The following is a 27,849-nucleotide window of genomic DNA, read 5'->3' on the forward strand; positions in this document are numbered from 1 at the left end:
CACTGAAACAGCTCAAGTTCTCCCATGAACTCAAAGCTTGGCAAGGAAAAAAAAATCAAGGTAAAGCCTTCTGTGGGCTGAGCTAGTGAGAGAATTACAGAAGCAAGAGATATGCCTCAGGTCTGTTACACACCCAACTCCATGCACGCTGTGGTAGAACAAAAGACTTTTCTAAGCACACTTAGAAAACTTACTATTAAGGAATTGTCTCTAGAAAAAGATTTATTCACTGGAGACAAGAACCAAAGAGAATATTCCTCACACTGACAACAGAAAGGGACCTAGGGTGATGTTTAAATAGAAACAGCCCAGACCACTGTTTGGTATGTCTTGAGGAGAAACAGCCACATTTGTGTAAACAAACAAGCAAAAAGAAACATGACTGTACAGCTCCAGAACCAACAGCGATCCCTGCTCCAGTCTGGGAGGCCAAGAACCAAGAGACTGCTGGGGACCAGCAAAAGGGTGAAATGGGGACAGTCACAACAGTGAACTGGTAGCACTTAGTGACAATGGGGAACTAGGGAACAGCATAGGACCAGTGCCTAGGAGCTCCAGCCTGACAACACACTCAGCTGGACAGGCACCACATAATACAGCCTTCCTGCAGGGAGCTAGGATTTCAACTCCCACTGCTTCTTCACAAACATCCACATCGCAGGGGATAAGGACAGACACCAAAAATGCCAGGGCATCAGCATGGAGTGGAAGGAGAGTAAGGGGGGACATGGCAGAATTCCCTGCTCAAGAGAATGTTTCAGAATGTACTCCATGTTTAAGGGAAAAGGACAAGACTTGAGCAAGAATATAAAACTTTTAATGGGTCCGTGCATCAGTCCTTGATGCAGAGGGAAAGGAGCAAAGGAGGCTATCGCTGTCCCAGGTGTCCAGAGCTGCAGAGATGATCTGCACAGAGTAGCACAGTGGTGGTACACACATAGCTGCAGCAGCCTTTGCTCTCTGAGGAAGGGACCAACACCTGGAAAAGCAGTTCCTTTCACTGTCCATTCGGTTTCACTCTATGTTTCTTCTTCCTGGTAGGGATTTTAGGACGCATCATTTTGGGAGAAGGCCGGACAGCCTTTAAGGGTCTCCTCTGTGCCTGCAATGAATGTTTCTTCTTCAAAGTTGGTTGTGGCAGCTTCTGCTCTTTGTCAGCTTTTGATCCCTCAAGTTTCTTCTTTTTTGGTGGAGGTTCCACAACAGTCTCAGGGACAGCAGACAGAGTTGCTGCTTCTGCAGCAGGTTCTTCATCTGAAAGGAGAGAAAGGCACTGTAAGAAGCATCCCCATGGCTTTTGCAGGGGAAGGAGCATGTGAGAGCAGCCCTGGGCAACTCAGCCAAGTTCCAGCACTACATTACCTTTCTGTGCCTGGGGTATGGCATTAGAGAATTTCTTGAATTTGGCAATGAAGAACCCATCCATATTGTGTGTGTGGGGATAAAAACGCCGCGTAGACTTGAGGGAGGGGTGGAAGCGACGGTCCTTGAACCTGGGGGAGGAAGTGGGGTAAGAACTGATAGAATACCTCTGCTCAAGCCTGGCCACTAGGGAACAGTCACCTGTGCAGCTTGTGACCTGACACGCACCTGGTGAAGCCTTCCTTGCCAAAGTCCAGGCCCGTGGCCACCAAACGGACGTTGCGTTTCTTCAGGGCATAATCCACAACCCACTCGTTCTCCTCCACCTGCCAGGGGCTAAGCATTAGGATCCAAAACTCACCAGTCCCCTGAGGGTGAGGTGACCGCAGAAGAGCGTGGAAGGGACTTACCATGATGGAGCAAGTGCAGTAGACAATGTAGCCCCCTGTCTCTGAGGCAGCATTGACTGAATCTATAGCGCTAAGAATCAGCTCCTTCTGCAGGTGAGCACAGCGCAAGATGTCTTTCTCATCCTGTAAGAGAAAGACAGGTCAGGATGCCAGAGGCATGAGGAAGAACCCCAGGCCTCTACTATGGATGGAAGACATGACAGGAGAACAAAGCACACATGACATAGAAGATTCTGGAATCTTCTGCAGAACTAATCTCAAAAAACTAGCTCTGGTATGGCACACAGAATAGGAAGGAGATGGAAAAATCAGTGTCTCTATTGCAGGCATCTCTCAAGAAAAAAGCTGTCCCAAAGTCCTTCCTCTCATGACTCATCCTTGAGTCCCCACTGGTCACTCACCTTGTTGGTTTTGACAGCAGGATCCTTGGAAATGACACCTGTTCCGCTACAAGGAGCATCAAGCAAGACACGGTCAAACCCTCCAAGCACCTACAGGCAGAAGTACATTTGGAATTACACTCACAGTGGGGACTCAGAACAAGACCAAGACTAGAACAGGAACCAGAAGACTAGGAAGGCAGGAAAGATTCCTCCCTCCTCCCTGTCCATCTTCCTGCCTCTGTTTCAAATACCAAACACACTCCCCAGCAGCTCTGCTCATCCTCTTGTGACTTTGGAGAACACAGCTTTACTAAGGGGACATCACAACAGGTCTAGGTAAGCATGGTAAAGACACCTCAAAACAGGCAGGAGCATACCTTGGGGAACTGGCGTCCATCGCAGTTACTCACGACAGTGTTGGTGACTCCCAGCCGATGCAGATTCCCTACCACACTGCGCAGCCGCTCGGCGTTGCTGTCGTTGGCCAAGATCATACCTGTGTTCTTCATAAGCTGAGCTGACAGAGGGCAAAACACATCAGCAAGGGGCTGCAAACCTCCCACGCTTTGGTCTGTAGGGACTGCTACCCCCTCCTTTCCTTAAATTCAGTCCCCCTCTATTTCCCATTTCTGTATAGACCAGTGGAAACTCATCACAGAGCATCCCTCCCAAGGCTCCAGGGCGGTACCTATGTAGCTGGTCTTGCCTCCTGGGGCACAGCACATATCCAGGATGCGCTCGTTCTCCTGTGGAGCCAGAGCCATGACAGGGAGAAGACTGGAGGCTCCTTGCAGCATGTAGTGTCCAGCCAGATACTCAGGGGTGGCACCTGAGCAAGGAAGGCAGAACAAAAGAAGATGACACGTGATAGAAAGGGAAGCCAGAGCGGGTCAGCTCGGCCCTACAGCTGGAAGGGTGATCTCACCGATGGGCACAGAGGAGTCATAAATAACAAGTCCTGTTTTTGACCACTTCCCCAAGGGATCAAGATTCACGCCACGGTTGATCAGAGCCTGCAAGACAAGGAGAAGGGACTGAAACACCGCTTCCTGTGACAGGAGGTGCAGGAGACAACCCCTGGTTCCTGCTCACCTGCGCCAGGTCCCGTCGCCGTGTCTTCAGTGTGTTGGTGCGAATAGTCACAGGGCGGGGAACCTCATTGGCTTCCAGGAAGTTTATCAGCTGGGTGAAAGAAGGGGCAGAGAATACGGACAAAAAATGAAGACCCAGGGAGGCAGCCAAATCCTCACCAGTCAACAAAGCTATGGGAAGGGCAGGATCCCACCTCAGGGAGTGGGAAGATGTCCATGAGCTTCATGAGCAGGAAATCACTGTAGGAATAGTAGGCAGCCATGTCCCGGCGCAGCAACGCCAAGTACTCCTGCCGCGTGCGTCCCTCCTCCCGCCTCACCACGAAGTCCTGCAGCACCTCCATGTTGCCCTTGATGCGCTGGTGAATGACGTGCAGGTCGGGCGGCTCAGCAGGTGGGAAAACCATTAAGGAATCATGAACAGACACGAAACCCTCACAGAGGCTCTTTACAAGTACAATGAGTCGTGCAGGACTCGCGCACCACAACAGCACATGTGCCAGAAAGGCTTTGTGGGAATACACCCTCTCAGCAGAACTCAGCAGAGCAGGGAATCAAAGGATGGAACTGGACAAAAAAGTTCCCAAGGCAGGACTACAAGGTGTTTAAAAGAATTGGGTTGGTTACTTTTAGATAAACAGAAAAAGAATAGGAAAAATAAAAAGATCCAACAAAAGAAGTTTTTTAATAGTGAAAACATTATCTGTATCAGAAAGGAGACTAGAAGTTCCCCAAGGGCAACCAAGGGATACAGAGGGGAACGAGAAGAGACAGGATTAAATTGTACTGGGAGGCAGGAAATTAAAATCACCAAAGTCCAGGAGCAAGCACTTTGGATGCTGGAATTGCTGTCATCAGAGGCTCTAGGAATGGGTTACACAAACACCTGCCAGGCAAATCAGGGTAGAGAGAAACAAACTACATGATAAGATATCCATATGTATTTAGGACTAGAAAAGAAATTAGGACAGGCTCCAAGCTCCATATAGGGTGTAAGAGATTTCATAACTGTGCTGTACAGAAGCACAGCATTATATACTATCTATTAGGACAGCTCAACTAAAAATACATTGTCACGCACAAACCCTCTTGCTAAGCAATATGCATGATAAAAGTCCAAGTGAAGCTCTTTGATTGTATCCAGGCCCCGTGCTGCATGCCTATGGCTTATGGATGTCACAGATAAAAAGGATATTCTCTTTTTCAATCTCTTCATTAGATGGCAGTTTAAATTGTTCATCTATATCTAGGTTGAGCTGCAGATCTGGGTTCTCTTCCTCCTTCTGTCCCATTTTCTGTCTGTCTATTGTCTCTGCTGCCTCTTCCTCCTCCTCTTCCTCCTCCTCCTCCTCCTCCTCTTCCTCTTCACTGTCATCTTCACTGAGGCCTTCCCTAAGGACAAAGAACGGGATAGATGCTTTACACAAGGAGAGAATCACACAGACACTTCACAACTACCACTTCTTAGATGGCAGAAAGGGTGGAAGAATAAACAACACAGGCTCCTCATCTAGCCAGGGAAGGCTCTGGAGCCTGGTGATGTTCTCATATCCTCACCTGTCAGGCTTCTGCTTCAGGGCAGCTTTTTCAATAGGCAGCAACTAAACAGAGACAAAAGATTAATGAAGCATCCACAGTTGCTCCCTTACTTCCCACCATCTGTGAAATTTACTTGCTCTGTTTAAAAAGGACAACAAACAAAAGCACTTAATGTTATGCTACTAAACTTGAAATTGTTCTTTTGAAAGGAAGAAGGGGAAATCTCTCCACTACCTCACCATCCTGCCCCCCCCCAGTAAAACCATCCTTTTTCCCCAGGCCTGATGGGTCCTTTCAGCCAGCAACATCAAGTATTCCTTGTAGAATTACGAGCAAAAAGTTCCTACCTCTTCTTCTTCTGATGATGAGGCACCGTAATCATCGACCATCTCCTCGCTGCTCCCATCCTCCTCCTCCTCCTCCATCTCCCAGTTGCCCTCTTCCACCTCACCATCGCTGGATAACTCCACATGGTTTCCTTTAGATTGGATTTTCTTGGCTTTGGCTGGAGCCAGCCATTTTGAATTGTCATCACTGAAGCCAGATCGGCCACGAGTGGTTTGTCCTGCTGCCTTTATGGCACATTTCTCCTGTGTGGACACCTGCTCTTTAACTATGGACAGAAAAAGCAGGTAAAAATTAGGGATTATTCCCAAAAGCAGCTGCTCTGTTTTTCCAGTTGTTATACAAAAAGGCCTTCATCTGAGTCCTGAGCTGCCTGTCCAAGAGAAGGGACTGCTTGCTCTCCAAATCTCAACCATAAAGAAGGGCATATTCTCATGTTTCCCCTAGTGAAACCATAGGGAAATCTAACTAGAACTACCAAACTAAAGCACTGCTACAAAATTCTTATGGTATTTCCTCTGACATATTACAGTGCCCTCCTTCCCAAATCTTTGTCTATCCTTCCTTCTTCCTACTGCAACAGCTTCCTGGGCTACACAGGGCATAACACAGCGATTTAAAAACCTCAGCTACACAACCGGCCTGCAATAACCTTGCTGTGAAGGGAGGATAAGTCAGAAATGGATTTAGCACATAGAAGAGAGACCTTTTACTAGTTCTTCAGACAGCACTGCTGCCTGGCATGGCAACCACCAGAAATCAGGTAGAATTCATTGTTATTATCTATTAGAGAGCATCCAAGGGATGGCCATGAAGATGGTGAAGGGCCTTGAGCCGTATGAGAAGCAGCTGAGATCACTTGGTCTGTTCAGCCTGGAGAAGAGGAGACTTGAGGGGAGACATTACTGCAGTTATAACTTCCTTGTGAGAGGAAGAGGAGAAACAGGCATTGATCTCCTCTCTGCGGTGACCAGTGAGAGGACCCAAGGGAATGGCCTGAAGTTGTGTCAGAGAAGGTTTAGGTTGGATATTAGGAAAAGGTTCTTCAACCAGAGGGTGGTTGGGCATGGGAAGAGGCTCCCGAGGGCAGTGGTCACAGAACCAAGCCTTACAGAGTTCATTGCTCTCAGCCACACGATGTGATTCTTGGGGACGGTCTGGTCCAGGCCAGAAGTTGTACTCGATGATCCTTGTGGGTCCCTTCCAACTCAGGATATTCTATGACTTCATGACTTAAAATAATGAAATTCCACCTGTCCCGTGCCGTAAGAGGTCATAGCCTGACTGTGGTGGTGGGGATACCCCGGGGAGCAGCAGGACAGATGGGCTATGGGCCCGTCACCCCGGTTCGGACCCCGCTCCCACTCACCTGCCGGCTCCCGCCCTCCTCCTCCTCCTCCTGCTCCGAGCGGCCTCTTCCCCGCCGGGCCACTGCCCGCTCCAGCCGCCTCTTTCGCAGCCCTGGATCGGGAGGGGAAGCGGCGATCAGCCCCGGCCCCGGCCCGGCTCCCCCGCCCCGCCGGTTCGCCCCCCTCACCTCTTTCTCCGTGACTGAAGCTTTCTCCTGCCGTCTCCGCTCTGCGGGAAGACACGCGGCGTCAGGCGGCCCGGGCGCCGTGGGGCGGCCGCGGGCCTGCTCGGGCCGGACTTACCTGCGGAGGAGCGGCCAGCTCCACCTCGGCCCCGCGCTGCTTGCGGGCCTTTGCGCCCGGGGCCGCGCTTCTCCTTCCTGTGGGATCGAGCTTCCGCCCCATGGCCGCGCCCGCTCTCCGCGCGCCTCCGCGACCGCCGCCACCGCACTGTGCGGCTCCCCCGTCGCACCGCGCACGCGCACGCCGCCGCACGCCCATTTGGTCGGAGCCGCCGCTCCTGCGCGTTGATTGGTCCGCAACGGCAACGTCGGCAGCACCGCCCGCCCCCCGGGACACGTGGGAGGCGCCGGCGCTGCCGGGAGCGGGGATCGCGCCCCCGGCGGGAACGGGCACCGCGCAGTGTCACCCTTCCCGGGGCACTCAGGTGGCAGCAGGCTGCTTTACGCGCTTGGCTGAGTAAACACGGAAAACGCAGGCAGCAGAGAAGGGGAGTGGCACATAGGCAAGGCGAAAACAAGAATTCAGAGGTGGGGGATATCACAAAACCTGCTCTCGGAGAGGGAGTTGAACATCAGGAGGAATTTCTTCGTGGAAAGGTGTTGATTAATAGGGGAATGGGCTGCCCAAGGAGGTGGTGGAATCACCCTCCCTGAAGGTGTTAAAGAAACAACAGGACATGGCACTTCAGCAAGTGGAGGAGGTGGTGATCGGTCATAGGTTGGACTCAGCTTTGGAGGTCTTTTCCAACCAGAATCATTCTGTGGGGCAGGACAGAGCGTGGCCCTTGAGTAAATACTTACCCAACTGGTCTAATGCTAAATAGAGACAACAAAATAAAATACAAGGAAACTTTATTTTTCAGTTTTATCAATGTTTTGCTCTGGTTTTTTTGTTGGTTTTTTTTCACTGTTGTTTGCTTTTGTCTTCAAGCTGCTTACTAGTGGATGAGTCCGGTCAGTTTTTGTATTAAAAAGGATTTTGATGGAGGTAGCTTTGTCTCTGTCCTGGCTTTTACTTGGTCTTGCCTGCGCACTCTTCTCAGTAAACAAACTCAAAATAAAATTAAAAACAAAAACTGGAATTCCAGGCGGAGGCAACGAGCAACACAGCCAGGTTCTCCGTGTAACAGACATGGCGCTGGGGCCTCCAGTCACTATATACAGAGTCCATCATACATCCATCCCCCTCTCTCCTAAACACACTCCTTGCTCCAACGGGCTGGCTGCAGAGGAAGGAGTTTCTTCTCCTCCCAGAGACCTGAGCAGCAGCTTCCATGGAGGGAAACAGCACCCAGTCAGGAATGTCAGGCAGAGGGGTAGAGTGTGAAGGGGTGGGGTGGGGTGGGGTCACTTCAGCTTGGCCAAAACTTCAACAGCACTGGGCCAGGGACTCACTGCTGCTGGGCCACCTGTAGGGCGAGAGAAGAGGATCTGAGACTCGAGGGCTGGTCACCAGAGCCCAGCTTTGCCCACGGAGCCCCCCCCCGCCCCAGTAGCAACGCTTACTGACCAGAGAGGGTACATACTTGTTGGGGCGGGGGCGGTGGCGGGGGCTCACTGCTGCGGTTGGCCAGGCGGCTGAGGATGTTGCGCTCGGACATCTGGAGGCGCACTGCCACGGGCGGGATACGGGCAATGGTGGCAGGCAGACGAGTCACATCTGCCTTCATGTCACTCAAAAGCTCCTCCAGCTGCTTCAGAACTAGAAGAGAAAGGGACATCTGTTCCGAGGGGAAAGGGACACCCCAGAGGGAAAAAACGAAAGGGGACAGTAATGGTAAGCACCTACCCCAGCCTTGTTTATCACACCGCATTACCTTTGTGCAGCACAGCATTGGCCGGTTTATTCCCGGCCATTGACTCCTTGGATAGATGCTGGTGGCTCTCAGCCAGGCATTCCACCTCTGCAAAACGTGTGTTCAGAGCCATAGAAGGGTGAGATGGGTCTTCGGACATGTTCAGATAGGCAGCTCGCCGCAGCTGCTCCTCGATCACCAGTGCCTGCTCCAGGAGCTGCAAGGGGGGAGGAATGCGTCTGTCAGCAGCTGCCTGAAAGGGGGGGCCTGTTTGCACCCCTAGTCTTACTCCAGTTCTTCACCCTCTCATGAGATTCTGCACCTGAGCCTCCTTTCACCAGCCTCTTTTACTGAGTAGCCCAAAACAATAAAGGCTTCATGAAGCTAAGCCAGGTACACAAGAAAACCAGGCTACATCAGGTTTAATGAAAGGCTACTACAAATCCTCTTGGATTCTCATTCCTCCTCAGATTCTCTTTACAGACCAAGTTGTTTGCCATTTTACTCTTCCTTTGAGACAAAGGGGATGGAGATTTCTCACTGAGTCCAAGTGAGAAGTGTCCCATGCTACTTACAGGAAGAATCTGAAATCTTATAAGCATTTGGAGAAATCAACAAGAATCCTGTCAGTGCAGAACTGACCATCCAGACTATAATGAATTAATGTTTTGCCCAAAGACTGAGACCTACATGGCCTTTATTTGGATTGGTCTTAAATCACTCCCACAGCTAAGCCATGTTCACTACTGAAGAGGATGAGGTAAAGACTGAAGGCAACCCTTTCACCAATCCATACAGTTCTGTTTAGGCACATGGAGTAGGCTGTAGCAGACAAAGCCACTTCAATCTTAAGCCTCCTGCATATCAGTTGTTGAATAAACATTTGGATAGAGAGCACTGAACCAAGCTCCCCGGTACCATTTCCAGAGAAAAGAGAACTATCATGGAGCAACTGCATGACCCTAAGATATATTATTCATTTTTTAATTTCCCCTAAAATGAAAGGCACTGCAGAAACCTTTTACTTTCTTAATGGAAACTCAGAACTGAAGCTTTTGTTCTTTAGAGGTCCAGCCAGTTATCAAACTGAAGACAAATTCTTACCTTAAATCTCCTTGCCAAGAACTTATTCTTTATTTCCAGGAAGTTACCCCTGTTCATCTCACCCTTGAAGGGTTCATTGAGGATGGCGTAACGTGGATCATTCTGAATATCCTGCCAACGGGCATAGCCATGACTGAGATGGGATGAGCTCAGGCAAACAAAGGCAGTGAGAACAAGGGAATACACAGCCCAGGCAGTACCGTTCTTCAGAGGGGGTGGGGAAAGGGGGCACACAGAGGGGAGGAACAGGAGCCAAGGAAAAGGAATGAGAACTATGTCCTGCTAAGTGTTAACTGTGCTGGCAGGAAGCTCCTCCTCCCACCATCACTACCACTCTTCTGAAAGAGGATAAAGCGCTATCACTCAGCCTACTCCGGACAGACCCAGGACTGTCACCTTCACAAATTATATGTACAAGGCAGGAAAATGGATCCATCATGGCAAGGATACTTGATAATCCCAGCAAGGAGCCAGTAGTCATGACGCCGATGCCAGATCTCATAGGTCTTCTTTGTGACAGTTGCAGCCCGCTCTTCATTCTGCCAGAGGGAGTGTAGTTCTGGAAAGGCAAGAGACACCAGAAGGGTTGGAAGTTATTTCACAAACACAAGCAGGGCCATATAAACCAGTTCAAGCAGATAAAGATCTCATACCAGTGAAACCACCATCTGCTATGTTGAACATGAAGCGCTGCTTTACTGCCTTCTTGTGCCTTTCATCTACTGACTCTTTCAGCATCTCTCCATTTTGCAGCATCACCACGTCTCTCTTATCATCATCCTTTTTCTCATCTGTACACATAGGAAATTATTAGAAAAACAAGATACCACACAAGCTGGACCCACAAGGACTCCTTGCAGAAGAGAGGTTAAGGGAGAGAAGGGAATTATCATTCCTCACACCTTTCTCATCCAGAGTGATTATAGGAGGTTCAGGAGGATTCTCAATAGGTGCTCTGTCCTCCACTTTCTCCACATCAGCTGCAGAAGGAAAAGGGAACATGAGATATAGAGGAACACAGCAAGTCCAGTTTTATTCTTCAACCAGAGAAACCCAATACTGTTCTGTAACACCCCAGTGTTTTTCTACATTCAGGCCTGTTTTTTTAGGATGAAGTGTTTTGTACCTTTGCTCTCTACTTCCATTGGTTCATCTGGTCTTTCCTTTACTTCCGGCTCCTCTACTTTTTTTTCATCTGCTTCTGTGGGGTTTGCTGGGGATTTTGCTTCCTGTGGTGGTGTCTCCACAGGCTGAGCACCCTGCAGAGGACAGCAATCAGTGAGAGGCAAGGTAAAGCAGTCCGTGGAAACAGAAGACAGCTACAGCAATTTAGAAAGCAAAGATGCACAAAACTGTCAGGCCAATTCTGAGGATCTGAGAGTTACCTTTAAATATCACTCCAAGAACTCATCTCTGTCTTATCAGCTGAACAACAAAGAGAGGTCAGAAGTAGAGAAATTTGCAAGAGATATTGTGAGGCAAACAAGCCACCCAAGACTCACCTCCATTGGGACCTCTGTTTCAGTAGCAGAGGCATTGAGCTCTTTCTCTGATTCAGATGGCTCTCCTTGCTCCTTAGCACTGGCTCCTTCTTCTACTTTTACTCCTTCTTCTGTGTATTCCCCACACCAGAGCAGCACAGCAGACAAAAGAAGAGAAGCCATCAGTAAGGTCTTCCCCTCCCAGTTACCAAGCACACATCTCCTTTGCTCCCAGAGATCAGACCCATCAAAATGGAACCAACATCGCTCAACACAACCACCCCCACCCCTTTCCTGCCCACTACAAATGCTGGACTTCTCACTGATGTCAGCTTATCCAAGGAAAGCTAGTGTCCTCTCTTGCCTTTAAGGGTTTGCACATGTCTTTGGCAGCCCTCCTAACACGAGAGTAAGTTGATCTGCGTCCACCTCCAGACCCCACCACCACAGTTCCGGTGAGGGGAACAGTCAGGATCAGGTCAGGACGCAGGGCTGTACAAGGGGGGAGCCCTCACCAGGTGGAGGAACGGGGGCAGGTGTATTCGGCTGTGTATCCCCTGGTGTTGAAGGAGTTGGAGTTTTTGGAGAGGGAGAGCTTGGCTGTGAAAGTTTCTTGTTCTCCTCTATCTCCGCCAGTTCTGGCATACTCCAGCGGCCGTTCACATGCTCAAATTCCTGCACCTGCACGAGAGGGAAAGACATATCATTGGAGAGTCATACAAAGCTCATCCTCAAACCAGCAGAGGCGGATCACTCAGCATACAACAAAAGTAGGTGTGAAAGGAGAGGTAACTCCCTAGCTCACTGACTACAGTGTGACTACAGCTGTATGGACAGCAAAGGCCACATTGCTCTGCCAGGCACCTACCTTTTTGCGTATGAGTGACATGACCCCAATGCGAGTAAGGACGTGTTGTCGAGAAAGACCTTCCCGTGGGACCCCATCTGCAAAGGTCTCTGCACCATCAGCTCCAGGTTCACACAAATGGCGCATGAACAGCGAAACATAGGCCCTGAAACAATTGAAAAAAGCAATTAGTCCATAAATCAAGTTGTCTGGAGACACACATCATCAGACACCTTCTAGCACATAAGGGAAATTACCCCAGGATTCCTAACCCATAGTAACACAAGTTCTGGGGCTCCAGGCTCCTTCAAGGGAGAATTTCTTGACAGAATTACTATATAAAGGACACAAAGCTGACTCAAGAGACTTGAGCCAGAAACAACCGTAAGCCTAGGAAAGACTCAGGGAGAGTGAGAGTATTCATTACATGCTTACTCCTCTGAAAGCATTTGCTTTTGGTGACTGATGAGTTGAGTTCAAGTAAGAGAGCTGGGAACAACCCCCTCATCTCTCCCAGCTTATACTTCATCCTCCCACGAAGAATCAACTATTACATTAAGGAAGTGTAGTCTCTAAGGCCCCACTCTCATTCTTTCCCAAAGGGACTAGATGCTGCCTGTCTTCCATCCCTGCCTAATGCAGACTCACTTAAACTCTTTCTCTGACTTGCCACGGAGGTCCCGAACAAGCCATTGAGTGGTGAAGGCATCCTGAGGTGGCATTCCATAGCGCATGATGGCATTGAGGAAGGCTTTCCGCTGGCGAGCATTGAAACCCAAAACCTAGAATGGAGGAGGAGACAGGCAGACATGGCAAGAGCCATACAGAAGCAGTTAGGATGCAAACGCCTACTCCTGGTACTACTTACCTCAATGTTCCCCCCCACACGGGCAAGTAAGGGAGGCAGAGGCTTATCCTTATCATTTCTCAGGCCTTTGCGGCTAGGCCGACGAGCTGCTGAAGAGAGAAATGCAGCTAAGGAGGAGGGACAATGCACAGCACACTGTTGTGTGAATATTTCCCTGGCAGAACAGCACCACAAAATGTATAAATCTCCCAAACCGAGTCCCAGCTGTTTCTACGCTCAGAGAAAGTGATGCAAGGAGTCTAGCTTCACCAGAACTTACCTTCAGACCTCTCATCGAAGTCCTCATCTCCTTCCTCAGAAGCAACTGAATAATCTGACTGATTATCTGACTGGTCATCCTGCCAGTCTGAAAGAAAAACAGCACGTGAGCCTGAGACGCTACTCCGTTACTTCCCAGCAAGATATACTTACACCCATTTTTCCCTCAGGGTCCTGTGGATTTGTACCTCTATCCTCCTGAGAGCCATCATTGTAGTTAACTTGCTTGCGGATACGTTTGCCCTTGCCCAGATTCCTGGCCAGATCCTCCTGTTGTTGTTCATAGTGGTGACGCAGCAGTTTCTCCCAGTAATCAGGATCCACTGACTCCTCCTGCTTAATGATCTCCCGTTCAACCTCCTCTTCCTCCTGCCAGAAAGGTAACAAATTTAGGGCTCTATGCTCCAAGTCCCAACCTGTCATAGCAGATATATGCCTGCTTGTCCTTAAAAGGATCAGAGCTCAATTTACTTAATTGATCGTCCATCATTCCGCAGAACATACTAGCTGACATCCAACTTCTACTCACCCCCATCTCCTCCTCACGAACCACATACTGGGCCACCTTGAAGGAGCTGAGATACTCATTCATGCCCTGAAGTTCTGTATCTTCTGTTTCATCCTGGTTCCGATCCAACAGACGCTCAATTGCTTTGTCATCATAGTGGATGACACTGCTGTCCTCACCTTCTTTGTTATCCCCTGAAGGAAGAGCACAGGCACAGTTGCGGTGTGGATCTCGAGGGAGCAGGAAAGGGAATGCCAGCCTAGACCTCTCTGTTGAGCTATAATCAGCACTGTGTCCACAGTCTCTCACTACATAAGGAGACAGATCTGCCCACCCCTTTCGGTTCTACTCCCAGGCACTCACCCCCCTCAGTAGCCTCATCCTTGAAGAGCTCTTCAGTGCCAAATTTGAGAATGTCATCAAGTTCCTGTTTGGACATGGAGCCTGTCTTGGAGCCCAACCCTGGTCTCACTACCAGATGAGTTAGCATCATTTTCTTCTTGGCCACCTGAGTGATACGCTCCTCCACTGAGGCCCTTGTCACAAAGCGGTATATCATCACTTTCTTGTTCTGTCCAATTCTGTGTGCACGACTGAAGGCCTAGAAAAGAGATGCGCTCAAAATAATCTAGAGCTACACAGGTAGTTGTCTGATACACCCCACCTACCCAGTTGCCTTCATTTTGGCTCCTAACATTAGTGAAGGCTGTACCCTGGAGGAACCCTCCACTATTTCACTGCCCATCTCTACCAATCCTCACTGCTCTAATTTTGCATATTTCTAGATGGGAAGTCTCACACTCCTTCACTCCTCCTGACAATTTAATTCCCCCTCTTCCTCAGGATTACTCCACAGTGAGTGGGCTCATTCAGACTCACCTGGATATCATTGTGGGGGTTCCAGTCTGAATCGTAGATAATCACAGTGTCTGCTGTGGCCAAGTTAATACCAAGACCCCCAGCTCGAGTTGAAAGCAGAAAGCAGAACTGCTGAGCTCCAGGAGCTTAGATAAAAGAGAATAAAACTAATCAAGGGAGAGTGTAACACTCGAACAAGGATTTTTATCTGACCCACATCACTTGACAGGGAATTACTACTAACTTAACATTCCAGGAAAGCAAAGGAAAGCTTGGGCCACAACAATCCCATGTTGACCACTATGCGCATCCAAGGCGACAGTTTTCATTTTACAGGAAAAAAGGAGACTCCATACCATTGAAGCGATCAATAGCCTCCTGACGCATGTTCCCTGTGATTCCTCCATCAATCCGCTCATATTTGTACCCTTCATGTTCCAGAAAATCTTCTAGAAGGTCCAACATTTTAGTCATCTGCACACCAGAAAAACACCACCACGAAAGAGTGAGGGACAAAGGGATACCAGAGCAACAGAGTTCTTTCTCAGAAAAAGAATTCCGAGCCTTAAGGTTTTTCCCCATATACCTGAGAGAATATGAGCACCCTGTGACCCCCTTCCTTCAGGTTCTTTAACATCTTCTGGAGCAGCAACAGCTTTCCAGAGGCTCGAATAAGTGCACTACCATCATACATGCCATTTGGCATTTTTGGAGCTTCCTGAGAAGAAAAAGAGAAAGAGGGAATAAGGGGTAAGGGACAAAAAACAGCTTGAAGGGATGTAACTTGGCCTTAGTCCCCAGCTGTGTTCATCAGATGCTGGGTCACACCTGGTCATTTACCTTGGCACAACCACAAGGTAGTACACTGCTTGTATAAAACATCAGTGCTACCCTGTGCCTTTTCTCTTGCAATTTAAGTTCTATACACCCCCCTCTTTCTTACTTAGTCCCTACTCTTCACCATCTTGCAGGAGTCATGAGATAGCTCCTACCTGTCATAAAAATATGCTGAAAAAAAAGGCCTTCCAGCATGTTGGGTCTAAATACAGACAAAATGAAAAAAACAGAGGCAAAAAGAGAGGAATGGGAACCCCTCCATGCTTCAGCTAGGGAGTTAACTGGCTCCTTGATAACAGCCAGCAGGGAATTTGCTTATACAGAGTAAGTGACTGGACATACCATAGCAGCCACAGGAAAGAGGTAGGGGTGGTTACAGCACTTCTTCAGATCCATAACAACATTGAGCAACGAGACTTGGTTACCACCACCTCGTGCATTCAGTGCCTCAAAGTTTCTTGTCAAAATGTATTTATAATATTTCCTGAAACAAAAAAGAAGGTACAACTCAGACACACCTCGTGAGAATGACTAACATGCTCTTCTCTTGCTAGATTCTGCACAGTTTGTGGCACTACCTGCCAGCTACCCAGACTCTGCCAGTGACATTCACTATTTCTTTATCCCTTACATCAGTGCACAGGATCAGTCCTTCCTCTGCTATAGTGGAAGCAGGAAATTTTCCTCTCATCCACTGTGCAGAAAGCCCTATAATGAGGATAAGGCTGTTTCAGCATCCTCTTTGAAACTGCAGAACAAAGAAACAGCAACTCGACAGCAGGTGCTTCATTCTCACACTCACTTCTGCATAGGGCTCAGCTCCACTCTGACAATGAGTTCAGTCTTAGATGGCATATTCTTGAAAACATCAGCTTTGAGACGCCTCAGCATATGCGGGCCCAGCATGTCATGCAGCTTCTTGATCTGATCTTCCTTGGCAATATCTGCAAACTCTTCTAGGAAGCCCTCCAAGTTACTGCAGAGAAATAGACACTCAGTAAATGCCACAAAGGAAAAAGAGAAAAAGAGCAAGGAAGGGGATAGGAGTGACAAGGCAGGCAGGCTGACTTGCGCTGCAAGACATACTGGAATCTCTCAGGTGTCAGGAAGTTCAGCAGGTGGAACAGCTCTTCCAGGTTGTTCTGCAGGGGAGTTCCTGTAAGCAGCAGCTTGTGCTGGAGGGAGTAACCATTCAGCACACGGAAGAACTGGAAAGTAGAGAGCAGGGAAGAAATGGTGAGAAAATTAAACAAACAAAACCAAACACAAACATATTAAAGGCTTATCAAGTCATAGGCCTACAAAAAATAAATCTCCTAGGAAAAAAAAAAGTTGACACCAAGCTAGGTTTCAATTTAGATCACATCAGCTGTTTGGACAAGAGCTCCAAGTAGTTCACATTCCAATCAGGGTCACTAGACTGATCTCATTTGGATCATTGTTGTGCATAGCTAAAACATGACTGCAGCAACTCCTACAAGTTATCAGGTGCTGGTAAGGTTTCCTTTGCTCTTACAAGTTACAAGCTCCTTCAGACCACCAATCACTTCTAGACTGTAAGTACTTTTTCTTCTTAAAGTACTATGTACTTTTTCTTCTTAAATTAGTGTTCCACGTTCCTACAACTACTCTGCTTTGAGAATTCTAGAAATAGCTAAGTCACTCTTCCTATTCATATCAATCCTGGCAATATTCCAAAGATCTGAACAAGCAGAGGAGAAAGAGAGCTAAGAGTTTGCCAATGTGTCTTCAAGGTAATTTGTGCTGGTTTTCACAACAATGAAGTTAATTCCAGACAGATGTAGCGAGCAGTTAAAGTACTGCACAAAAAAGCACATGTTCAGCAGCACGAATTGACAATAGAGCACTATTTTACTTACTATCTTACACTTAACATGATACAAGGTCAAAGTTAATGAAAGTAGCTTGTACTAGATGGCAAACAAAAAACAAAGGAAACAAAGAAAAACCTACTATCACTTATGTTTTGGTTATCGCACAAGAAGAATCCTTCTAGTGGCCTCCATGGGGACTTATCTTTCTATATAGTTACAGTTAAAAACATTCTCATTTTGGGATAAAATGTGGAAGTTACTGATCATATCTGCAAAACTTTAGTAGATAGCCTCAATCTGTAAAGAAGCATCTGATCTATCTTGCAGCCAAATACCTGTAAGCAGGAAACTGCTCTAGAAAAAGGTAGATTTAATGGTTCTGGGTGGATAACCAATAGCATCAGAGTGTAACCTTGAGCCTCTACATCCTCTTTCAATTAATGAATATTAATAGTAAGCATTCATTCGTACTCCTAATAGTTTCAATGCTAAGCACAGAATGGCATCCAGTCTCTGCCTACAAAGATCTAGAAACTGAACTGCAAGCACAGCTGTGATGCCTCATGAAGATGCCTCATGCCAAGACCCAAAAAGCTAAAGCCATTTAAATGCAAAACCAGAAAACAAGCAGCAACTGTCTTACACAGTCTCCAAGAACCTCTAAAACCAGATTTCCAATAACAATTGTTTTTAGCATCCTGAGCACTAGAACCCAACTGATTAAGGCACAAAGGTCTATGGAGGGGCTGGATTAAGGAAGTACGATCAAGTCTACAAATTCAAACAAGCTTAGCTAAGGTGCAGCTTCATATAAAAGCAGCTATATGGCTTTCAGCACCTACCAAGGCATTTTTGAACACCTCTGCCCACCTCTTCCATTTGTATAGCATCTAATTAGTTCTGCTTCAAAGCTGGATGAATGCAGAGAGCAAGCCTACTCTGGAAGCAGGGTAAATGTGCTCATGAGCTTGTTTTATGCTCAGCATGGTAAACCTTTTCAGAATAAAGGTGTTGCAGATATATGACCTGCTTTCAGAGAAGCCAGTTTGTATTTCAGAGCAACAACCACATCCAGGTTTTTCTGTTTTCCAGTCTACATCAATTGCCCATTCACCTGGAAAGAAATGGTGTTTTGACCAGTGGTCTGTATTTAACCCGTGTTTTAACCAGTGATCTGTATAAAAGTAAAGTTGTTGCCAATGATGACTGATATCCAGACAAAGGCTGATAAATTTCTTTTTAATAATACATGAAATTTATTACTGAACAAATGACTAAGACTTGTCAGACAAACTTATGAGCTTAGAAGCAACTATTGAATATTGTGAACGCTCTCTGCCCATTCCCCCCCACAACATATGCCATGCCTATGAACCACCTATGCTTCTCTGTACCTTAGACTGATTGTTCTTCAGCCTGTGAGCTTCATCCACAATGAGACAGGCCCAGTCAATAGAGCCTAGTATGGCCATATCAATTGTGATCAGTTCATAGGAAGTGAGAAGCACATGGAACTTCACAGCAGCCTCCTTCTGCAAAGGAAAAGGATGAACATGTAACGGGATAGAGGAATGGTCCCATGCAAAACAGATGCAGTGTTTCTCCATGTTGTCCTATTTGACTAGGGCTCATGAGGATATCAAAAACTTTTCACACCAACAATTTTCTGTCACAAGATTCAAAATGCTGCCCAAACCATTTTAGTCTTTTAATCCCCCATTACTCTCAACGCATGTAAGTCTCCTCAACCCCCTCAATACCTGCTACTTTTGGACAGCTGCCAAATCCTCTAACACAGATGTTTAACAACTAAGTCGTGAGTAGAGGTACGTTAAGAAAATGAGATTCGGAGAAGAGTGGCTCATCAAAAAGCTAAGACTAAAAAAGATAAATAGCTTACCATGGAATTTTAAATTACTGTTAGTACTTAATGTAGTTTAATTTCAAGGGAAGGAAGGGAGTCCTATCTACCTCTGCCAATGAAAATGCTTTAGCTTCCATACTGGTTTTACTAGGAAGACTAAAATTCTGCAGAAACTAGCCACCTATATCAGACTCTTCCTTCTTGTCTGGGCATGGCCTCACTATCAGCCAGTTCCTCAGAAAGATTAAAAAGTTCATACTTTTTTTGTATATTTGTCTTTTACATACAATGGACTTATATCTGTAGAAACGATACACAACTTCACAGGTTAAGTAGAAAAGACACAGGGACTTGCCTATGGTCAGTATTATCTTAGCTTTCTTTTTTCAGTACTGAATTAGTTCAGACTAGTCAAGTGTTTAAACAGTCTACAGCAGGAGTCTAAACGCCCACTTGTCATCAATTTGCAGTTATTTCCCCTTGGAAACTAAAAGCATAATCAGTTCCCAGGGACATCAGAGTATCTGAACCTCAGCTGCTGAAAGCCAGTCTAAGTGCGTCTCTTAACTCAGGCTTGTGTCACAGCGGAGTTTCATACCTTCATTCTGGATGCTTTTTTGCCTCCACGTATGGCATTATCCTCAAAAGTAAACTCATTCTCACGGATGATGGCCCGGCTGTCTTTGTCCCCAACATAGGTCACTACGTACATATCTGGGGCCCACATCTCGAATTCTCGTTCCCAGTTGATGATTGTGGACAGGGGAGCACTCACCAAGAAGGGACCCTTGGAGTGGCCCTACAAATAGAGTCAGTAAGAGCATTAGATGACTGCAATCACTAATACAGGCACTAATACATGGGGTAGTGACCTCCCAGCTCTCACCTCTTTGTATAAGGAATACAAGAACACTGCTGTCTGCACAGTCTTTCCCAGACCCATTTCATCAGCCAAGATTGTATCTGTACCCTGGGCCCAAGAGAAGCGCAGCCAGTTCAGTCCTTCCAGTTGGTAGGGGTGCAAGGTCCCGCCTGTTACATCGAGGTACTCCGGTTGCCGGTCATATTTCACTGTTGGCTACAGTGGAAAGGAAGAGTTAAGACCCTTTACCTTAGCTAGATAGCTACCAAGAGTCCTTTCTCAGTCACCCATACATTCATTAGTACAGATAAGGCTTCACAGATGACAACCAGACTAGCACCAAACCTAATTCCCACACGGTCAAAGGTACCCATCTTATTTTTGTAAAATCCTTTCACCTAGAGTTAGAGTCTCATCCAATGGACAAGGCAGACCTTTCTCTGAATGCTCTATAAGCCATGAAGGAACTCTAAACCATATGCTGTTTCCTCTTCAGTTTTCTATTTACCTGCTGGCACCCCAAAATAAGCAGATCAAATGGTTTCTAAGCAATAAACATTAACTTACATCTACTGTGGGAGTCTCAGGGGGCCTTTCCAGTTTCCGCATCTTCACTTTCTTTAACTTCTTACCAGGCCTGCCCTCTTCACCTCGCATCAGCTCCCTATGCAGAGACAGTCCCAAGAACATGTAAGTTTAATGGTTTTTTGTTAACAGATCAAGAGAAAACTATTGCAAAGAATAGGAGGGCAATCACCCAACTCAATAGGCTCAAGAGAACGAGGCTGGAGCCTTCATGAACTGGTGGAGAGGTACAAGGCCCCTGCCCAAAGGCATAAGGAGTCAGCAACAAGGGGGACTGACATATGCCAGTATTTTCTCTTGAGGGAAGTGAGAACACAACCTCTAGATACTCCTCCTACCTGTGATTCCAGTAGCCTTGCTTGTAGAGGTCATAATCTTGAATATCCACATCTTCACTTTCCCAGGAAGCCTGGTCATAGGGTAGGTCTCTCCATTTAATCAAATAGTGGACATTCCCCTTCTTATCCACACTGCGGAAGAAACCAGTAAGTCTTAAGCACAGTGAAATGGCACTACTCACCCAATCTACTCAAATGCAAGAGAAGGGAAGGAGGTCTTAGTGAAGCAATAGAAACAGAACAACTATATTTGTCATACCAACAAAAAAACTCCCACTGTTTCTCCCAGTCATATTGCAGATTAGCTCTTCCATTCTCCCTTAGCCCTGCTTAAGGTCTTTGTTGAAAATCCTCTTTGTTACCCCCACCTACCTATGATTAAGGATCCTGTGGATCATCATCCACTCTGGCTTGATCCCATATCGATAGAATCGCTCCTCCATCTCAGCATACTTGGGGTCCTTGTTTTTTCTCTTTCGGCTCTTTTCTTCTTCTCCTCCAAAGTCCCCTGAGGGTGGCTCATCCATATCATTTTTGCGTTGGTAGTTACGAAACATGACCTGGCAGTGCAGCTCCAGCTGAAGTCAGGACACAAGCAGTTAGTAGGTGTTTTACCCTCAGCTATCCATCCTTCTAACATGGTTAGAGTCCTCCACTCACCTGCAGCTCTGACACCCAAGAGCAGTGCCAGTAGGACATGCCCTGCCATTTGACAAAGAACTGCCTTTCAGGTCGACCCTCCAGAGGTTTAGGGGGTGGAGCGTTGGGGTCCGCATCAGGTGGACGTGGTGGTGCAGGGCCAACTGGGGGCTGACCCCACTTCCAGATCAAGATCTTCTGCACTTTTCCTTTCAGAGCTGGGCACTGGAAAGTTAAACAGAGGTTGATGCATCAGAGTGTAGGTACTTCAACACAGAAGCACTGAGCAGAAACACAGAGTCACTTTCACAGCTTTACTGTGCGGATAGAATTTGCTAGGCTTGATGAGCCCAGTAGTCTGTCCAACCACAACTTCATTTAAAGTTTGTGCAGAAAATATTCTGCTGTAGAACTAAGGGCCCAGCACAGGGCTATGTCCTGAAACGGCTTTTTTGTTCATCATCTTGTAAGTCCATATCAACTAATGAAAGCAACTAACAACACTTACATTAATTATTTCAAGAACTTTCTAGATAAGTGTGATATTTCTCCTAACCATCTACTAAAAAAGGGCTTGGCATTACAGAGCTTACACTGCAAAATAAAAACCAAGTTTGTCTCAGTATCAGTTTAAAACACTTTCAGCACTGAATTTGCTTGTAACTGTTCTTCTGTTTCTACACAGATACATGAGCCAAGAAAAGTGAGCCTTGACATCCTGGACTAAAAATCACCCAACAACCCTGCACATGGGCAAACTTCATGAGACCCAAAGGCTGTCAATCTGGTCCTTCCCACTGTCTGGAGAAGGCAGCCAATCAACAAGGTGCAATACAGCCACAAAAAGCCAGGCCTTTATGTTTTATGACAAAAGTGTGAGAGGAGGTAAGAGTCTTTGAAGGACCAATCATTTCCAGGAAAACATGATAAACTGAAGGGATTAGATCAATCAACTCTCATAGCAATAGGAGAATGGTACTAGCAGAAACTCACAGTGCAGCGAGGACACAGCCACTCTCCATTGGGAATCTCAGGCAATGGGGGATTCAGACAGTGGATGTGATAGGATGAAGGACAGGCATCACAGCACAGCAGCTCTCCTCCATCCTTGCAGACTCTACAGAACTCCATATGGTGGTCATCCTCTTCCTCAGCATCCCCCACTACATCCTCCAGGATTTCCTCACCTTCAGAGTTATCCTCCTTTGCTTCCCACTGAATGCCCTCTTTTTCCTATAGGAGAGGGAAATCAGAAAAACAGTCACATATTTGTGGTTATTTTATTACCACAGAAGAGCAGCCCCAAGTGACTTGACATCCCCCTCCTCCATGGTCTCTTGCACTGTTTGGGGAATTCATTACTCACACAGTGTGGGCAGCTCCATTTGCCCTCTGGAGCTTTCTCCATATCTGGGTCCAGGCAAACCATGTGGTAGGCACGCGGGCAGGTATCACACAGTATAATTTCTCCTCCCTGCTGGCACACCTCACAGTAGTCCTGGTGATCAGTCTCATAGCCATCCACAGCCACTGTGGAGTCCTCCTCACCTGCAGAGGGGTGGTGAGGAGTTATAGTAGTACAAGTCATAGGTACAGGTTTCGTACAGCAAGGGTACTCTCCCAACAGCCTACATAGCAATGCAGAGACCCAGAATCCAAAACTCTTGTATACTGTTAAATATCCAAACTCTGCACAGACGTTCTCCAATTTTTCCACACACTCAGCTGTGCTGTCTCCCATTGTCAGCAAGTATCAATACCTTTCTTTTTCTTTTTCCCAGCTTTGAGTTTTTTGCGACTGCGGCTACTACGGCTTGTAGATCCATCTGAAACAGAGTAGCTGTTGATACTGGCATCATCGAAGTCTGACTCTATATCCAGATCATCATCTTCACTCTGAGGTAAGAGAAAAGCTGTGTCACTCAGACACACGTGCTGCTGGGCAGCAGATATCCCCCCCCAGCATTCCTAGTACATCATCGCCTCCTCCTCAGAAAGTCAAGGTAGGAGCATCACTTACTGATGATCTTTTACGCTTGGAACCAAATCCTCCCAGTTTGATTTTCAGAGGTGCCACCTTCTTTGTTTTGGGTTTCTTGATATCAGGAATACGAGGACTTGCCTTCGGCTTCCGCCGGGCATTGGGTCCTGAGAACACAGGAGACAGAGTCAGAAGGGCTACTGCCTTCACACCACTCACGCTCGATCATCCTGCCAGACTCTTCATCTCACCTTTGCCTTCCTTTGTCTTGGCTTTCCTGAGCGGCACATCTACGGGGGGCTGCGGCAGGACAGCATCCACGTTTGTCACCATACTTTCCACTACTGCAACAGCCGCAGCTGCAGCAGCTGCCACAGATGCACCTGAACTTCCCTTGAAGGGGTTGTTTGTGCTAAACTCCCTCCATTTGGCTCCCAGTACCATCATCATCTTCGACACTGCTATTTTTGGGTTCTTGGCTGCGATAAGTGGCCTGTGTGCAGTTAAGGAAGGCAGGAAGGAAGGAAGAGTTACTGAACCACCCTGAGATCTACATTATTTCTGCCTGCTGCCACCCCCATCAGCACATCTATCTCAAACTACCTTCCTTTCTAATCTCTGATCTCAACAGTCAATGAATCTTTCCACTCCCATCCTTCACTCTATGGGGAGGATGCAAATACTCAGGGGCTTGGAAAACGAAACAGAATTCAGCATAGTAGGGAAGAAAGTGGACTGGGAGTGAGGACGTGCATCATCTCGATGACTAGAAACAAAAAAGCTGTGGATCAACTATTTTACTGTTACTTCAGTTTTTGCTCTAGGTATGACACCAGTGTCTCTAATGTGCACCTGAGGTTCTAAAAATCAAGGAGTCTGTTTTTTGTCCCATCTCTTTTTTTTTGTTCCAGAGTCCTTTCAGGCATAGGCTTGCAGCTCACCTGACAAACTGGCTGAAAGCTTTGTAGTTGGTGAGTGTGCGGTAATCCTCTTCTGTGAAGATGTGATCAATATCCTCCATGCCCCAATCTTCCAGGAGCTGAGCAGATGACTTTGGCTCCTATGAAGAGAGAATTACAGAGAAAATGTTCTGGTTCTGCTCTAGGAAAGAGTAGAACTTCCACACATCTTCCATATTCCACAGATGACCCAGGGAATTTCCCCCCACACACATCCACTTATCACCTAAGACACAGTCTCAACAGAAGACAGTGAAGGTGGGAAAAATCTTTGGATCCAATGTAAATTCCACATGTGTTTAAAGTAAAAGACAGGAAGGAATGCAAGGTGGGAAAAAGGTCAAGTCGAGCAGGTCTAGTGGAGGAAGAAGAAACTGAACAGCCCCAACTCCCTCTGCCATCGCAAATGGAGAGCACAATGATCCCCCAAATCAGATACCTGGGAATGAAGAGCAAGCACTAAGTCAGCAGGGTAGCTTCTCACCTTTGAGTCATCATCTTCTTCCTCTTCTTCCTCCTCCTCCTTGCGCTTGGCTTTGTTCTTCTTTTCCTTCTTAGGTCCTAATTTCTTCTTTTTCTTTTTCCCAGGGGTATAATCACTGCCCTCACTGTCAGAACGCAGAACCTCCTCTTCTTCCTCCACAAACTCATTCCCCTCACCAGAGCTGTCCCCTAGCTGGGGAGGGAAGGAGAAGATCAGGCAGCTGTGAGAAAACACCCTGGAGAAGCACTAAACGTTGCTCTCTCCCCATGCTCTAGAGGACTCATACAAAGGACTGCTGCCATAGACCAACATCAGTAAGCACCCTCACCCTACATATCCATATTTCAGTGTGACCTTAGGCATCCCTTTCCTTACCTCCTTCTTCTGACGCTTGCTGAGCTTGGGCACTTTGGGTTCCTTTAGTTTCTTGGGCTTCTTCTTCTTCTTGATTTTGGGGGTGTCAGCCTCTGACAGAAGCTCTTCTTCTGCCTCTTCCTCAGGTTCTGGATGTGAAGAGGCAACATGTCTCATTCAAACCGCACCTGTGCACTACAGTACAGCCCACTTCACAGAGATCAACTTGTCCATACAAACTTGCTCCATACAAACAGAACTAGTTATAATTCTTACTGTTCACAACAGATACTCCAAAATTGTTATCCTAAGGTACCACTGAACACAGTTTTCCCCCTCCCAACACCTCCTATTTACACAATATTCCTTCTCCAAGCAGAGTTACACTCAGAACTTAAGGACAAGAAGTTTGCCATAACCCAACAAGAAGAGGAAAGAGTGTAAAACAGGTAGCCACATGAGAACCTGACTAGGATACTGTTTCAGTTCATGGGTCTTCAGGAAAGAAATCATCTAGCCCCTTCAGCTGTACAGAGCACGCTGCAGCTGCATGCAAAATACAGGCCAGTAAGCCACTACTTCTCCTCCTCCACAGGAAAGTTGTTACTCAGCAACTCTATTCTGATCCAGATTTGACAGAATCTTCCCCAGCCCCAACAGCTAGCAAGCTCACTGCCTGGCTAGAAGAACACATGCCAATTCCCCACCACCACTGCACACTCCCATCTGTGTGCCCCCTTCCGTGGCTGCCCCCAGCCTGAGGGGCACGGGCAGCCAGGCAGCCCTTCCCTTTGTGGCAGCAGGCTGCGGGAGCAGCGCGGCCACCCGCCCTCCCCCGCCGCCCCGCCCACCGAACACAGCCAGAGTCACTCCTTCTCCCTCCAAGGGAAAATGGCCTCCTGACCACCGGAGCTGGGCAGGATGAAGGAAGCCACAGGTCAGAGGAGCTACTGCAGCCAGGGGTGAAACAGCAGAGGACAAGCTCTCAGAACCTGGGGTCCCACACCTGGCTCCTGCCATATTACCAGTGGATGTCTCTTCACTCCCATGGTCCTGTAACACCAGGTCCTTCAGGGATCACACCTCTTCTTCTACTCCAAGTTCTGACTTCGAGCCTTTGGTGACCCACCAAGGTACTATATATACTCTCTACTTTGTAGGGGATTTAAGTTTTTCTTCATCAAGATTTTCCTTACTGACAGTCCCCTTCTGCCCAAGATTTCAGAGATGCCAGAAAACCCTAGAGTCAAAGCTTAAGAAAAAATGCCAAACGAACAAAAATCCCAAAACCCACACCACCATCTTCCCTTTCCAGTTGCAACACTTCTCTTATATGACGCTACAACATTACAGCATGAGTTAGTATGAAAACTCAAACTTGTCTTACAATCCAACACATCTGTTTATATATTATTCCTTCCCACAAGGAAATGAAGAATCCAGGTACGTGGCCACAGAGCAGGTCATCAACAATAGCAATAAAAAAACCCCCCACACCACATGAGTTCCCAGGGCTCTAACTCAAGCCTCACGTCGATGAGGAGGATGCAAACGAGGGAAAAGATACAAGGACTACAAGAAAAGGAAAGGTGAGCAAGCAGCACAGAGCAAGAATCACAAGAAACCTCAATAATTGGGTGTGGTGATGAAGGAAAGTGGGTCACGCAACAGCCCAGGGCAGTTTTCTCTGGACGTCAGCCGGTCTGAGTTCCCAGATGAAAGCAAGCCAGGCAACCTGCCCTTTCACATATTACCGCTCTTCCCCCTCCCCATTCATGAAATATCAAATTCGCAGGCATTTTGGTACCCCATCAGAATTGGACACACTGCCTCCACCCTCTACACCTCCTCAAAGCACAGGCCCCACACAACCTGCAATGCCTTGGAACAAAGTCAGTTCCACCTGACACAAAGCCCTGAGCCTCGCGCTTTGAAGTAACCCTGGGACTTGGATATCAAAAACATACACATGGCTTGCAGTAAAAAGAAAAATTACATTCCCCAACGAATCATGTATTTCACACGTTCAGCCTGAGACCAGCATTCTCCCCATTCCACATGCATGCCCTGCAGGCTCGCCATACCTGGATGCTGGGGGATCGCGTTGTTCAACAGGATCTCCATCTCATCATCATCGCTGCCCCCCGAGCACGGCGACGGAGATCCAATGCCCGATGCCATGTCCTCCGAGCGGGGGGAGGCCTGGGCTTACACAGAGTGTCGTCTTCTTGCCAGTCCGGCCAGTACTTCATTGAAGAGAAAAAGAGAAAGTTACAGCAGATCCGAACTCCGTTTTTCCAAGCAATAGTGCTACCAAGAGGATCCGTGAGAAAGCTTAGACAGCAACTTTACTGGATTTAGAGCCCATGCAAAACAGAAACACTGGCAGCAAGTACCAGCTTAGAGTTGTAGAAGGAGAAGGTGGATGATGGAGAAGGCTTTGAGGACACCAGATATTAAACTGAGTCAGCAACTCATCTCTGGCGAGGAAGCCAAAACAGCTGTCCTAAAGGAAAACTCTCCCGTCCTCTGCAGCCGGGTGCCCTCGGTTATTTCTGCCTTAGGCTGGGAGAAGGCAGCGGTGCAGGCGAGGCAGTCGGGCTCCCACGGGAGCCCCGGGGCCGACTGTCAGCGCGGTGCCCGGCCCGGTAGCCCCGAGTTGGCACCGCA

At 47.5% G+C, this 27,849-nt stretch overlaps 2 protein-coding genes and 1 non-coding gene across 6 annotated transcripts; all 3 read right to left on the reverse strand.

The window, feature by feature from the left end:
* Window positions 1–795: 795 nt before the first annotated feature.
* On the reverse strand, window positions 796–6,905 carry NOP2 (NOP2 nucleolar protein). Its single transcript, XM_029960707.1, has 16 exons — window positions 6,783–6,905; window positions 6,668–6,708; window positions 6,500–6,591; window positions 5,133–5,398; window positions 4,804–4,847; window positions 4,442–4,638; window positions 3,441–3,640; window positions 3,248–3,337; window positions 3,081–3,168; window positions 2,844–2,984; window positions 2,533–2,672; window positions 2,174–2,263; window positions 1,773–1,895; window positions 1,591–1,688; window positions 1,363–1,493; window positions 796–1,254 (listed from the first exon to the last, which is right to left on the reverse strand). Exons 1-16 carry the CDS (start codon window positions 6,882–6,884, stop codon window positions 998–1,000), a joined length of 2,100 nt encoding a protein of 699 aa, XP_029816567.1. The 5' UTR covers window positions 6,885–6,905; the 3' UTR covers window positions 796–997.
* Window positions 6,906–7,556: 651 nt separating this feature from the next.
* Window positions 7,557–27,576, reverse strand: CHD4 (chromodomain helicase DNA binding protein 4). Of its 4 annotated transcripts, none has more exons than XM_018074510.1 (39): window positions 27,264–27,576; window positions 25,201–25,328; window positions 24,826–25,017; window positions 24,324–24,442; window positions 23,634–23,875; window positions 23,422–23,549; window positions 23,162–23,297; window positions 22,768–22,949; window positions 22,395–22,634; window positions 21,423–21,626; window positions 21,135–21,340; window positions 20,763–20,894; window positions 20,407–20,503; window positions 19,864–20,055; window positions 19,576–19,776; window positions 18,508–18,645; window positions 16,365–16,486; window positions 16,081–16,254; window positions 15,621–15,762; window positions 15,028–15,159; window positions 14,798–14,915; window positions 14,463–14,587; window positions 13,947–14,184; window positions 13,605–13,777; window positions 13,264–13,444; window positions 13,077–13,187; window positions 12,818–12,903; window positions 12,598–12,731; window positions 11,971–12,115; window positions 11,618–11,783; window positions 11,124–11,233; window positions 10,748–10,880; window positions 10,524–10,601; window positions 10,275–10,412; window positions 10,072–10,180; window positions 9,622–9,754; window positions 8,539–8,734; window positions 8,248–8,423; window positions 7,557–8,130 (listed from the first exon to the last, which is right to left on the reverse strand). In XM_018074510.1, the coding sequence occupies exons 1-39, from the start codon at window positions 27,358–27,360 to the stop codon at window positions 8,113–8,115; spliced, it is 5,772 nt and encodes a 1,923-aa protein (XP_017929999.1). In that variant the 5' UTR covers window positions 27,361–27,576; the 3' UTR covers window positions 7,557–8,112. The 4 variants fall into 4 exon arrangements, with proteins under 4 accessions (XP_017929999.1, XP_017930002.1, XP_017930001.1 ...); XM_018074513.1 differs by having other exon boundaries at window positions 13,077–13,163; window positions 27,264–27,575; XM_018074512.1 differs by having other exon boundaries at window positions 12,818–12,906; window positions 13,077–13,163; window positions 27,264–27,575.
* LOC112841150 lies at window positions 11,452–11,590 on the reverse strand. The gene has a single exon (XR_003212775.1).
* Window positions 27,577–27,849: the final 273 nt, after the last annotated feature.

Source organism: Manacus vitellinus, unplaced genomic scaffold (assembly GCF_001715985.3).
Source record: "Manacus vitellinus isolate BGI_N305 unplaced genomic scaffold, ASM171598v3 scaffold_28_pilon, whole genome shotgun sequence".
NCBI classification, from domain to species: Eukaryota; Metazoa; Chordata; class Aves; order Passeriformes; family Pipridae; genus Manacus; species Manacus vitellinus.